The following is a 14167-nucleotide window of genomic DNA, read 5'->3' on the forward strand; positions in this document are numbered from 1 at the left end:
CAACACGTTGCCTTAGGCAGGGACACCTCCCACTAGAACAGGTTGCTCAAGGCCTCATCCAACCTGGGCCTGAACACCTCCAGGGAGATTGTGGAGCACAGAAGCACCCAATGTGATCAAAGGTCATATTCTGTGCTTCTGTGCTCCACAACCTCCCTGGGCAACCTGTGCCAGTGTCTCACCACCCTCACTGCAAAGAACCCTTTCCTAACATCCAGTTTGCATCTCCCCTCTGCCAGTTTAAACCCATTACCCCTCATCCTGTCATGACAATACCTTGTCAACAGTCTCTCCCCAGCCTTCCTGTAGCTCTTTCAAATACTGGAAAGCCACTATAAGGTCTCCTCAAAGGCTTCTCTTCTCCAGGCTGCAGAGCCCCAACTCTTGTAGCCTGTCCTCAAAGCAGAGCTGCTCCATCCCTCTGAGCATCTTTGTGGCCCTCCTCTGGCCTCACTCTAACAGTTTAATGTCCAAGGTACTAGAAAAACAAAGACTAATTTTCTTGATTTGTTTCAGAGCTAATGACATAGATGTCTCCATTTTTCTGCTCTAAGCACCAGAGCTTAGAATGCCAGACCTGAAATTCTGAGCACATACAGCATGCAGTGCTGCATGAGTACAAAAACACAGCCCAGTCTGCCTTGATGTTCTTGTACAACTCATCACTGGGGCTCTAGATCTTTCTAGGACTCATGTCATCATCTTTTTTTTTCTCCATAGCACCTGAGAGCATGTTAAGCTGCTTAGGACACTCTCTAACAAATACTACGAAAATTGACTTCAGATTTGTATGCATGCCCAGGAGTTACTCCAGATAAAATAATCTGGCATAAGATACCAAAATTCTTACAGAATGAACCCCCCTACAAAAGCCCAACTACTCTTGTGCTGGATGCATCCTGGCCTGGATCAGGAGCAGTGTGGGCAGCAGGACAAGGGAGGTTTATGTGCCCCTGTGCTCAGCAGTGCTCAGGCCACACCTTGAGTGCTGTGTCCAGCTCTGGACTCCTCAGTTCAAGAGAGATGTTGAGGTGCTGGAAGGTGTCCAGAGAAGGGCAGCAAGGCTGGAGAGGGGCCTGGAGCACAGTCCTGTGAGGAGAGGCTGAGGGAGCTGGGGGTGTGCAGCCTGAAGAAGAGGAGGCTCAGGGCAGAGCTCATTGCTGCCTGCAGCTCCCTGCAGGGAGGCTGTAGCCAGGTGGGGTTGGGCTCTGCTGCCAGGCAAGCAGCAGCAGAACAAGGGGACACAGCATTAAGTTGTGCCAGGGGAGGTCTAGGCTGGATGTTGTTAGGAAATTGTTGTCAGAGAGAGTGATTGGCATTGGAATGAGCTGCCCAGGGAGGTGGTGGAGTTGCCATGCCTGGAGGTGTTGAAGCAAAGCCTGGCTGGGGCACTTTTAGTGCCATGGTTTAGTTTCTTGTACAGGCGCTGCATGCTAAGTTGGACTGGATGATCTCAGAGGTCCCTTCCAACCTGGTCAATTCCATGGCTCTATGAACAGATGGCTGAGCACTGTATGTATGGCTGAATCTCCTCTGTGATTATGATCATTCTGTAGCTTGCTGAACACACCTGTTCTGTCTCATCTTTACTCCTGTCCCAGTGTTACATGCTATTCTGTTGACTCTAAGTAGTGAAAACTTAACACTAAGAACAGCCCCAGGTATGGACTCCTACTATTCCCTTTCACCTCACAGTGTGCCTGAAGGCATTTTGCTACAGGTGCTTCCTATGTGGAGTTTTTTTTATCTAGGAAAAACAGATTAGAAGACTCATACTTTGGCACTTCTCATCTGGCTAGCATGCCCCTTCTTCTATTTACAGGTACTCATAGGTGAGCCCAGTGCTGTAGAAGGCACTGCCTGTGGCTAGTCAAGGCAGGAATAAACTGCTGATCTTTCACAGCTCCTTACTTGGGTGCTGATTTGCAGCGGGACAGTCTGGGTCCGGATCCATGTGTGCACCTCTGCAAGCTCCTTCTTTTGTCCATCTGTGAACCAGGGCTGCTGCCTTCTCATGACTGTCAGCTTCTCCAGATCCTCCTTTAAAACTTCCTCTTTAACTCTGCAAGTAACAGGCATCAGTGAACAAAGCTGTACCAGATGAAGCAAGGCATCTTCTGACTGTAATTGCATTGGGAGAGGCTCTTCACCTGTACCTATGGCAAAACCCTAAACATCAGCAGCCACTGAAGATTAACTCTACTTTCTGATACCTTATTTGCTTTGTAAGGCTCCTTTCAACACTGCTTTAACTGTCAGGTGTGAGGAGTTATATATATTTTATATATTTATATATTTGGTGTGGAGTTGGTCTTTTTGCTGTGTTTTTTTGTCCTTTTTTTCCCCCCAAATGTACAATCTCATTACAAATGATACATAAACTGATTGCAAGCAACTTGCAAATAACCTGTGCTAGTTTGAGCCCATCTGGGATTTTTTAGTGAGAGGAATTAGGTGATAGGCTGTGAAAAGGAAACAGTGGTGAGGTCTGCTTCACTCATAGGCTTGCTGAGATGTATAAAACCAAGAACACAAACACAGATAACAGAGTTGCTCTCTGCCTCTGGCTGCCTGCACTTGTCTCCCTAACCTGTTGTCTGTGTAACTAATCCATCTTCTTCCTAACCCCCCTGGCTGATTCTCCAAACTCACCTTGAACATAAGGCAAAATCTGGGATGAGGTAGAGGGGTGGAAAGCAGGTGGAAGGGTGGTTGAGAGCCCCTCCTGGAGACTCTGGTTTCTGAGAGGGCTGTTGTGTTTCTGTGTTACTTTTTAACTTGTATAGTCCTGTCTCTAGCTGTATAGATTGTAAATATCTGCTTGCATATTGTGCTAAGCTGTAAATATAAAGCTCCATTCTAATTCCCAGCTCTGCTGAGTCTAGTCTGGGTGATTTTCTTAAGTGTGGGGGGGGGGCAGGTAACACCCAAACCATCACATAACCCTAAGTAGTTTTACCCTTTATGCATGCAAAACACAGGACAAAATCTAATCCCCTGAATACCTCAGCAAAAAGCTTACATATTACCATAGTTTAACTTTTGGGAGACAAAGAACCAGGGTTTAAAATGTCTAAACAGTAACTTAAAACACCTTCTCAGAATTTCATTGGTATGTGCACTGTCTTTCAGAGTCCCATTTTTAATTCTACATCTCTAGACACAATTCCAAACAACACCACTGAATTTTCCAACCTGTTTGGCATTTGGTAAGTCATTAGAACTTGCTCAGGTGTGTGATCCATCATCATCCAGGTTGACTCATGTTTGGATTTATGAGCTGTCCTTTTTTCTTGTGCTTCTTGATTCTTCTCCTCTTTGGAAGCTTCAGAAGAATCATTACTGGCAAAATACTTGCTGCTTTTTCCACTACATGCTGAGAATTACCATGGAAAAAAAGAATGCAGATGCCTGAGAAATCCCAGTAACTCAGCACGAATCCTGAGAGAACTCTCTGGCACTCCTGCAAGCTAGTTCTGTCCCATGAACACAAGTACTCCCAGACAACTCCTCTAGCAAGTGGTTACTACCTACTGAGAATTCAAAGAAGGTGCATTCTACTAAGTTACTCAAGATGTCCAAAGCTCTATTTGCTCTTCTCACAATTATGACTCAGCTTCTGATTCAAGAGGCCCTCCTCCAGATAGATGCACCTTACTCAAACAAGATGTAAGCCAGCATCTGAGGCAGAGAAGAGTGATAGTGAGCAAAATCAAAGTGACTTAAACAATACAGGGTGGGCTTCTTAGATTCCCATTTCCAGCTACAGTGACTGAAACAAACTTGGCTTCAAACACTGAAAGCTGGTGAGAAATACAGACTACAGAGCCTCTTACTGAGGTTTCCATTCCCACGGCAGTCTTGTTGTCAATTACCAGCAAGCCACCTAACACCAAGTATCTGCATCTCAAACTTCCCTACCTGTGCCACAACCAGAAGTCTCATTGGAGCCAGAGCCTAAAGAAGCAGAAAGAGCTGATCCACTGCCTGATGCTGCTGAACCTGTACCCGACTGGGAGTCCTCGCACAGCAAGCGGTCAGCAAATTCACTAGAAGGACAATGGCTAGCACTGTTACCACTATCTTCTGGATTGTTGTCCTGGAGACAAAAATCAAAACACATCCATGGAAGTTACATTCAAGTTTGACACAGAAAGCTCATGCACTTACTGCATTTGTCACATACTAAGTTCTCATAGCACTTCACTAGCAAGTTCCTAGCTCTGAAAACGAATGCCAGTCTAGAACTCGGAGTAACGCTCCTCATGGGTGCAAACAACAAGCATCTGGACTCTACTACTTTCTGCTGTAGAACCTTCCCCACTGGGTCAAGACATTGTACTGCTGCATTAAGTTAGTATTTTCTGCTGACAACAGAGCAGGAGCCAGTTCCCTTCACATCCTGTTAGAGGGCACGAAGCAGCCACGTGCGTCAAGCAATGGTGCACTACAGGGAAAACGAGAGAGTCGTCCCCTGATGCAGTCTGTGCAGCTCACTGCCTCGGCAGCTACAGGTACACCAACTCCCCTTTCAGGACCCTACCCTGCAGTTTCAGCTGATCCAGCCTTTCCAGCCCAATCTGGATTCAGGAGCCAACAATTTTTCCTTGCCTGCAGAGCTCAGATTCCTGCCTCTGAGTTTACCGCGGAAGTTGGAGAGGCCTTTTCTATGCCCATGTATGGAAACCGACCCACATGGATCCCTGTTCTTCGTTCATTAGCTGCATCCCTGGGAGACAGAGGGAGTAATTAGAAGAGTATCTTCCCTTTGTTTGGTTCTCCACAGAGACTGTGGGACTGGGCAAGAAACGATGCCAGTTGCGCAGCACCAACCAAGTTCCACATGCATGAAAGCCCCAAACCCAAAATTCCAGCTGACAATTGAAAAGGCTGCTGCCAAAATGCTGAGCAGAAGTGGCTTGTGGCAGCCTAGACCAGAAGATCCCACGTTTGTGTCATGGCTAAGTGCCAGCACTGCACTGCCACGGGTGCGAGTATGAACAGCTTCCTCCACCTCCTGTGCTATTTGTGCCCTGCAGCCTACATAGCACAGCCACTGGAAAAAGCAGCTGACAAAATCTGGTGACCCTGAAACACAGATCACCATCACAGGTTTTGGTGACTGAACACCATGGAAATCAGAGCTTCAACTCTGCATTACAAATTCCTATTACTTACACATTTGGTTTCTGCATGTGCTTTCACACCAGTACTAATGGAAAGCTCCATAGGTTTTGGCAGCTCTTCTTGAAGCAAATTCAGCTGCAGTGGGGAGCTGCTCCGTGAGCTATTCAGCAGCAGGGCCTGATGATGCTGGCCCTCTTGCTGGTCCTCCATGGATGTGGCAGAAGAGGCTGGAAAGGGCTGATCTACAGAATGTGGTGCTACTGGTGATGGAGCAACAGGATGGGGGGCTGGAGGTAGTGTAGTGCATGGATATGAAGAGGGAGGGTAAACACACTGAGGGCTAGGAAGAAAGACATAGTGAGGCATTGGAGTAGACGTGGGGAAACTCTGGAAAAGCACAGCCATGAATGTCCCTGTGCTTGGGGGATAAAATGCTGGGCATGACTGTGCTTCACAGCATACTTGCAATGATGACATGGACTCAGGTTTTAAGGACTGAGGGGCAAACTCCTCTCCTAGAGAAGAAGCTGGAAAATTAGATAATGGCTCCGAGCAAACAGGAATTCCCATAGGAGGAAGGACATTCATATTGGAGGAACTCAGATAGGACACTTTTGAGAGACAGAATGACTGTTTCTGAATTGTCCTCTTCTCACATGGAAGACTATTTCTATGTTTACTAGAAGAGTGGCTATCTGAGGACTTTCTCTGAGGTTTCTGGCGCTTGAATTTTCCATGTTTGCCTTTTTTACAGCTAGCTGGGCTCATCTGCTTTGAAGGGGAATCTCCTGAGAAGGAAGAAAAATAGACAAATTCACTGAAATGACAGGCCTAGAGGAAAAAAAAACAAAACAGAAAGAAAGAAAACCATGCTGGTGATCATGTGGTTCATTCAGAGAGCTGACTTTCCTCTGGCTAATTCTTCCATACACCACACCAACCGATTTGCTGGCACACCTACAATATTTTCCCTCACATCATCAATTTTCTTAGTGATCATTCTGGCTTATGCCAATCCCATCTTTTACATTCCCTTGAGGGGAGGGAACGAGATACTTGAGATTTGCAGAATTTATTGCAATAATGATCTGCTTTGTGAAAAGCCTAAAAGAGCAACATCCAAGATGCAGCAGATCTTCTGTGCGGGCAACGCTGCTGTTAAGTCCTGGCAGTTGAAAGGAAGTACTTGTTTTCAGCCACAGTAAGACACTTAATCAATCATACAAAGGAGAACCAGACTCCACTGCTAGGTTGGTCTTTCTAAGTCACCTAGTAACTCTGATTCTCAAAGCTGCCGCCTACCTTGGCCACAGGAATGTCCGTTGTTACTTCTGCTCCCCTGTTGAAGGTAAGTCCTAAACGGAGAGAGCAAGATCCTCTGGCGGAACCTGTCAACGTAGTTCTGCTCCTCCTTTTGAGTGTGGGCTGACAGAGTCTCTTTGGTTAGCCCAACTGGCTTTAGGTCCTCAGGTACCACAGCAAGATTCTGAGCATTCACTACAGGCAGCTCAATTTGTTCACTTCCAACAGTAGTGTCCTCCATTGTAGTCACTTCTTTGGAAAAGGAAGAAAAGAAATCACTCACTCTTTGCTCTGGCCGTCTGGTGTCAACCTCCACAACATCCAGGGGGTTACACCAAAAACAATCTTATCTAAGCCACTGAGCAGATACAGGTCAGAGGAAAGAGCAAAAACCACCTATGTTACTCAAATGCAGCTGCACTCACATCAGCTGAACGAATTGCTTTGTGTGGTCTGGAAAACTGAAAACATTCACTTCGCAGTTACAGAAGCACTTCCTTCGTATTTTCTTGGTACAACAGCAGTTAAAAACTCATTTTTATGCTTCCTTTCTGCATCAAAATGAGGGGACACTGGCCCATTAGTCTTTTTTGGTGTTATTCTCAATGGCCAAATGCACATTGTTGTGTTTGAGTTATAAGAGGTGAAGCTGAAGAGGAAAGGAAGTAGTGCACTCTGTTAAAAGTAGCCTTTATTAAAGTACTGTCAACGTTTCCAGGCTCAAGTTTTCTTCACAGTGTCCCCAGAATGCCCTTACTTCTATGTAAGAGCTGGCACTCATGAGCACTACCTCAAAGAGACAAAACTCAGGATGTACTTCAGCCTGGAAACACTTGTGAGTGAAGTCTGCATGCTGCAAGTGTGAACAGTACCTGATTCAGGGTGTGGGACATGGACTATAGTGCTGCTGTAACTGCACTGGCTGGTGACAGACACCACACTCGGAGCCTTGTTGGACAGGGTCAGGTCTGCCAGAGGAGCTCCCACCATGCCTGAAGCTGTCTGCTCTTTCAGCATCTCTTCCCCACCAGCAGATATTGGAGTTTTGGAATCAACTGCTGAAAGCATTTCAGTATCTATTGGTAAATGACAAAGTTTCTACATGGTATTTCATTCTTGATTTTGAGATCTAGACAAGGTAAGCAAATACTGACCAGACAACCAAAATGGTTGTGCTGTTAGCATGACAAGTTAAAAAGTAGACATGAGCCTTGGAACATGCAACAGTGGCACATAAAAGCCAAACCAATTGTTGCTGCTCTGTTATAGCTGTTAATATACTTCGTGTTACCTTCCAACATCTCAAGCGCCTGCTGACTTTGCTGGACTTGCTTGTCATCTTCTGAAGATGACGATGATGCATTTGCAGAAGACTTACATTTCCTTTTCAGTGCTGGAATGCTGCAGCTCTCTAGATACCTGAAATAAAAGCACATCACAGGAAGCTCTACATACTTTGTGCCTTCTCTCCATTTGGAGTGACAAACATCTGAACAATGCAAACTGGAGATCCAGTGGTTGTTAACTAGTATTTTAAATTGGCTGTAGGAAGCTCTGGACACAAATACTCCTTGGAAAGCAGATATGAGAGCAGAGAGAAAAAAGTTATCCAATGGCTTAAAAAACACTGACATTTGATAGTTTTTATCAGGTTTCTGTTTTCTATGGATATTCCCAAAGCATGTGTTGAGAACAGCTACACAGAATACACACTCGACTCCTGCTGCCCTCGTGGTGAAATTAGCAGCAGTCAAATATCAACAGCTGCAAACAGAACCTTAGCCTCCAAATTCTTTGTGACTCTGTGATTCACACTGAGCATTGAGATGGATTACTCAGAGAGACAGAAAACTCTACAAACAATCCCAAACCCCAGCCAGTTTAGACCAATGCAAACAGTGTGGATATTTACCTTCCACCTGTTAACCTTAAAACTTGCATCACTAAAATTGCTTCACAGTTGGTTACCTGATGATACTATCAACACAATTGATCTGCTGATAGGAAGGGACGTGTGGAGTCTTCTTTGAATTGTCATAAAATGTGTGGCCTGGCTCTTCTGTGCTATCACTTCTCAGTGCCTGAAGGAAACAGGAAGTGGTGTGCCTCTTCCCTAGGAAAGAAGAGATCCTCAGACTCCTCTCAAAGGCATCTAGACACTAACCCCCCCAAAGACAAACACATACATCTTATTATACAGAGATATAAGGTCTGTGACAGCACAGGTCTCAACACTGATTTACTCTGCATTTTCATATCAATTCACATGTTTCAAGAGAGAGGAGAGAGAAGCAGAATGACTATAAAATAAACCCTACATAACACCTTAAACATTCACTCAGAACAACTAAGTAAACAATGAAAACAGGGAAAAAACACTGTATTGAAACTGTAAACAAAGCTGCAATTGGCCATTACCCTTCCCTCAATTTATACAACACAGAATGCAACCCTGGCAGCTTCTTTGGAGCATAGATACACTGCTCTGACATTCACAGTGCAGTCCTCTCATCGACAAGCCTAGAGTTAATCAGGGTTTTAATTATAACTTTCAAAGAGACATTCTAGAGCAAAATGTTTAAATACAGATCCCTAGGGTATCTGGCAGGGATCCAGTTTTCTCTATACACCTCTGCTAGATACTAACTGCAAATGATAGGCATCAGCACAACATGAAGCTAGACCACTGCTTCGCTGGGAAGAGGGACAATGTTTTCCAGCCTATGAATTGTTTCTGAGAGTCACAGGCTCACAGGACGTTAGAGGTTGGAAGGAACCCAAGGAGATCATCCAGTCCAGCCCCCCCTTGCCAGAGCAGGACAATACTATCTAACACAGATCACAGAGGAACACATCCAGACAGGCCTTGAAAGGCTCTAAGAAAGGAGGCTCCACAACCTCTCTGGGGAGCCTGTGCCAGTGCTCTGTGACCCTTACAGTAAAGTTCCCCGTTGTGTTAAGGCAGAACCTCTTTTGCTGCAACTTACACCCATTGCTCCTTGTCCTATCCCAGGGAGCAGTGAGCAGAGCCTGTCCTGTCCCCACTCTCAGCCAGCCCTCAGACACTTACACACATTTATCAAATCCCCTCCGAGTCTTCTCTTCTACAGTATAAAAAGGCCCAGGTCTCTCAGCCTCTCCTCATAAGCCATGCCCTCCAGTCCCCTCATCAGCCTCATAGCCCTCCACTGGCCCCTCTCCAACAGATCCCTGTCCCTCTTAAACTGGAGAGCCCAAAACTGAACACAGTATTCAAGATGAGGTCTCACCAGGGCAGAGTAGAGAGGGAGGAGAACCTCCCTTGATCTGCACATAAGGTAACTAAGGGAAGCTTCCGTAATATTCTCAGACCTGCTACACCCAAGTCTGAATTTTCACTAGAACATGTTAAAAGAGGTTATCACAGGTATGTTCCTCTGTATCTCAGGGAGCAGTTCAAAAGTTACTGCATCTGCTGTTGGGTGGTTGGTTTTTGTTTGGGGTCTTTTTGGGAGTTAATTTTAGGTGGTTTTTTATTTTATTTTTAATAAAAAACAACAACAAAGCCAAACCACCACCAAGGTTTCAGCTGTGATAAAATGCTATCTTAAGTTCTGCAGCACAACACACACCAGTCAAACTCACAGCCACAGCCCTACCCGGCTCGCATTACCTTAAAGGATCCTAACATTAACTTACCTCCTGGCACTTCTGAACTTACAGCCTGCTCATTTCCATTCTGTGGCTTGCTCCTCGATGCAATATACAGCTGCTGCCCCAGGTTCTTTATTCGGTTGACATCTGCACAGACTTGTTGCAATGTCATCTTGAGATATGTGAGAATGCAAAGGCAGAAGAGAATTAGCAGAAAGAGGCCACAGGAGACCGTTAATGTAGACTTGGGTTCTTGTACTCTCCCAAGTGAGAGAGCAGGCAGTCAGACTAAGGCTGGTAACTGTCTTTGTGAATGTAATGAATTATCATTGTTAATTTCATTTAGTTAACTGTGATAAAGCTCAAACAGTCTCAGCATTTGAGTGTTCTAGCACTGATGCAAGCCTTGAGAGTGGGAATAAGCTGATGACTTAACCACAAGTCTCACAAGAGAATTAGGTAATGTAGGGCAGCATGGTTTTCCCTCTCTTCTAAAGCAGTCTACACTGGACCTCTAGTGCCCTTTGCAGACCAGCACAGAAAATCCCAAGCAAACAGAAACTCCCTTCACAATTAATTCTCTTTCTGACTGCATGGTTTTTCCCACTTTTTTCCTCTCCAAGTCCACTATTTTTCTTCAGAAGGCTGATCTTAAGCAAGTCTTAATTTACTTCAGTACCATAGTTCTTACTGGCTCAATTTTAGTGAGAGCAAAAACCAGCAGTTTCTAACTGATGAATTTAAGTATATGTAGCTTGAACTTAGCTGTGTCCTCCCATTTCAGTAAAATGTATGATGAGGAAGTGCATTTTCACAGAGTTAAACTTTTAATTTTGAAAAAATGTATTTGTACAACTCTGCAGGCAGTGACACATTCATAGACTTACTGGTTCCTGTATTTCCTCTGCACAGTTCCCATTGGAGTCACTTGAAGATGCTATGCTGATATAATGTTCGTAAGAGCCATTGCTTCCAAGGCTTCCATAACCACTGGAAACATTGCTGTGAACTGGCTGAATGAAGGGGAAAAAATAGCAGTAAAAGCAATAAAAATCATCCTTTTAGAGAACAAAAAAGGTGCAACACACTTTGCAACACAAACTTCCAGCATACAAAGAGCACAAAGTCAAAAGCCAGGATTGCTTTGGGTTCTGCCACTTGCTCAAGAAAAGCTCTCCACTGTGCTTGAAGCTGTTCAGGATGCAGATTCATTTTTCAACATAAAGACCCAGCAAATATGTCAAATGGAGTATTTCTTCTAACCAAGTGGTGACCCAGAGCCATATGTTGGATGCTGTCACTCAAGCCTGTCTCCATTCAGAAATTTCCTTCCAGAACTTTTGAAAGATCACCACCAAAGCAGTCTGCTAAACTGACCCATGTTTCTTTACCCTCTCATTCAGAAGGCCAGCCAGGGTTTTGAAATTCTGACATCTTCTTTACCTGCAGAAGCAGCTTATAAATCTGTCCTTGCAGCTCTCTTATCTCTTTCTCGACACGGCTCATTTCTTTAGTTCTTGGGGCAAAGACATCTTCGTTCAGAGGGCTTCTGGAGAGAGCCAACAACATTTCACTATTAATTTTGATTTGGTAAAGAAAAGATATCTCTTGGAAACTAAGGAAAAACATGTGAAAAGCTATCTTGCACATTCAGTACTAATTGCACTTTGAAAAGAGGTTGCCTTGGTAAGTATTTAGACTCTGCATTAAGTGAATATTCCAGAGGAAAACAAGGCCAAATCATAGAATCAACCAGGATGGAAGAGGCCTCTCAGATCATCCAGACCAATCTAGCACCCAGCCCTAGCCAATCAACCAGACCATGGCACTAAGTGCCCCAGCCAGGCTTGGCTTCAACACCTTCAGGCATGTCGACTTCACCACCTCCCTGGGCAGCCCAATCCAATGCCAATCACTCTCTCTGCCAACAACTTCCTCCTAACATCCAGCCTAGACCTCCCCTGGCACAACTTGAGGCTGTGTCCTCTTCTTCTGTTGCTGGCTGCCTGGCAGCAGAGCCCAACCCCACCTGGCTACAGCCTCCCTGCAGGTAGTTGTAGAGAGCAATGAGCTCTGCCCTGAGCCTCCTCTTCTGCAGGCTGCACACCCCCAGCTCCCTCAGCCTCTCCTCACAGGGCTGTGCTCCAAGGCCTCTCACCAGCTTTGTTGCCCTTCTCTGGAAATGTTCCAGTACCTTAACATCTCTCTTGAACTGAGAAGCCCAGAACTGGACACAGCACTCAAGGTGTGGCCTGACCAGTGTTGAGTTCAGGGGAAGAATAACCTCCCTTGTCCTGCTGGTCACACTGTTCCTGAGCCAGGCCAGGATACCATTGGATCTCTTGGCCACCTGGGCACACAAATGGGTCACTTAATGGGTTTTTTGGGTGAACCAATGAGTGAATGTCAACCAACTATTTATTCAAGTGATCCACTTTTTACATTATTTTTTTAGCTCTTTCTCAACTCATCCAAAGTAGTATTTTGAGTCAGACACATTCATTATCACAGTATCTGAACATCAACTATGTGCAAAAATATGCTAAAGTTAGCTCTGCCTTTTGAAGTAATTTACTTATTTTCATACTTAATAAACAAGACTAATGGTGTTCTGCAGGAATGGAATGCAAGACAGACACTAAGCAGGAACAAGATCTGCAGCTCAGTCCCAAGATTGTTTAGTTTTGCAGAGCATTCAGTGCAAAGATCAATGCTACAACTGACTTACGTCCGGACTTTGTGTCGGCCAATGATGAACACAACTTTCCTGCTCCAAGGATTCACAAAACTGGACCAGCTGGTATCCAGTATGACATAATCCCCATTTTGAGTACAAAATCTAATAGGCAAATGTTCAAAAGGAGGTTGGCCAGCAAATTTCAGGACTAAAAGAAAAACAAACAACAAACCAAACAAAAATAATCAAGACACAAGATTTTGTTTGCAGTATGACACAGCAGTGCAAACACAAGCATGAACGAGTGGGGTCCTTTAAAACCTTGGGCATGCATTTGCTTTGATCTCAAATTGATTGCTTTAATTAGTTTGTACTTAAGACTGCAAATCAGTCACATGTCAAGCAATATGCTAAGAATGCTGAAGCCAGGAGAAATTCCTCTCAAAGCAGCTGTACTCACTTTTCCGGTGAATGGCAACCATCAAAGGACGATCTTCTGGGTGCAGATACAGCAGGATGGATGTTCCAATTAGATCTTGAGGTAAGTAACCCAACAAAGGCACTGCTCTGAAACCCAAACACATCACCACTGATTACAGAATAGCTCTGAGTGTTTACATCCTCCACTTCTCAGTGAAGTGCCCCCATGCAATCTACAATGACGTGAACTAAGGCTGCAGTACATTTTCTAGCCCATCTAATAATTCTCCAGTGCAATGCACAGATGTAAACACCAATGACAAAGAGTTCTGTGCTTGGAGGTCTATGATTTTCAGTGGTTGCTGGCAGTTTTGTGTTTGTCTCTATGCAAAGAAAAGAAAACAAACAGGTCACAGGCAAAATGCTGCCAAGAAATGTGACATGGATGCTGTGAAGCGTTGTAAAAACACTGCTGTGGCTTTGCAGGTGACAGCTTTAGTCTGGCCAAATTCCTTTGACCCAGCTCAGTAGAGCTGTACCTCCAGGGTGGGATCCCCAGGGCTTTGCATTATGTGGGTTTTCTGCTCAGTGTTACCACAGGTGCCTGCTGCCCTGGATCAGAACTGCCTGCAATTCTATTTAATTCATGCTTCAAAGTCACCAAAGGATCTTGTGTCCCTGCAGCTGTAGATGTTTTTCCATGAGTGGACTAATACAAAGCCACTTTGTTTACATAACTACTGCAAACTGCACAGTTCAACTATTTTACTTGGGTCTCCAGTTGCATCACTGAAGCATTTTTTGCTCCCTCTGCATACATACCTCACAGGGTAGGGTGTCCCTGCCCATGGCAGGGGGGTTGGAACTAGATGATCCTTGTGGTCCCTTCCAACTCTGACTGATTCTATGATTCAAATCTCACCTGTCATCTATGTCAAGAAACACACATCCAGGGGTGTGAGTGGTGGTGAAGATTCTTTTATCCATAGGAATTCGAGGAGCTAATAG

The 14167-nt window shown here is 44.9% G+C and overlaps 1 protein-coding gene across 5 annotated transcripts in view; it reads right to left on the bottom strand.

Annotated features, from left to right (window-relative positions):
• Positions 1-14167, bottom strand: part of PER3 (period circadian regulator 3) — a 28301-nt gene that overhangs the window by 5443 nt on the left and 8691 nt on the right. The window contains exons 8-21 of one of the 5 annotated variants that reach the window (XM_064172039.1): positions 14082-14160; positions 13200-13306; positions 12791-12947; positions 11506-11611; positions 10950-11075; positions 10108-10234; positions 8398-8542; positions 7721-7848; positions 7302-7505; positions 6430-6681; positions 5179-5915; positions 3922-4099; positions 3196-3376; positions 1912-2062 (exon numbers count right to left, since the gene is read on the bottom strand). In XM_064172039.1, coding sequence (XP_064028109.1) covers positions 1912-2062; positions 3196-3376; positions 3922-4099; positions 5179-5915; positions 6430-6681; positions 7302-7505; positions 7721-7848; positions 8398-8542; positions 10108-10234; positions 10950-11075; positions 11506-11611; positions 12791-12947; positions 13200-13306; positions 14082-14160 — 2678 coding nt within the window. Of the gene's footprint in view, positions 1-1911; positions 2063-3195; positions 3377-3921; positions 4100-4543; positions 5916-6429; positions 6682-7301; positions 7506-7720; positions 7849-8397; positions 8543-10107; positions 10235-10949; positions 11076-11505; positions 11612-12790; positions 12948-13199; positions 13307-14081; positions 14161-14167 lie in introns of those variants that run through there. The other 4 variants (XM_064172042.1, XM_064172040.1, XR_010308567.1 and 1 more) reach the window with 4 other exon arrangements.

The sequence above is a fragment of the Pogoniulus pusillus genome, chromosome 36, assembly GCF_015220805.1.
Source record: "Pogoniulus pusillus isolate bPogPus1 chromosome 36, bPogPus1.pri, whole genome shotgun sequence".
Taxonomy (NCBI): domain Eukaryota; kingdom Metazoa; phylum Chordata; class Aves; order Piciformes; family Lybiidae; genus Pogoniulus; species Pogoniulus pusillus.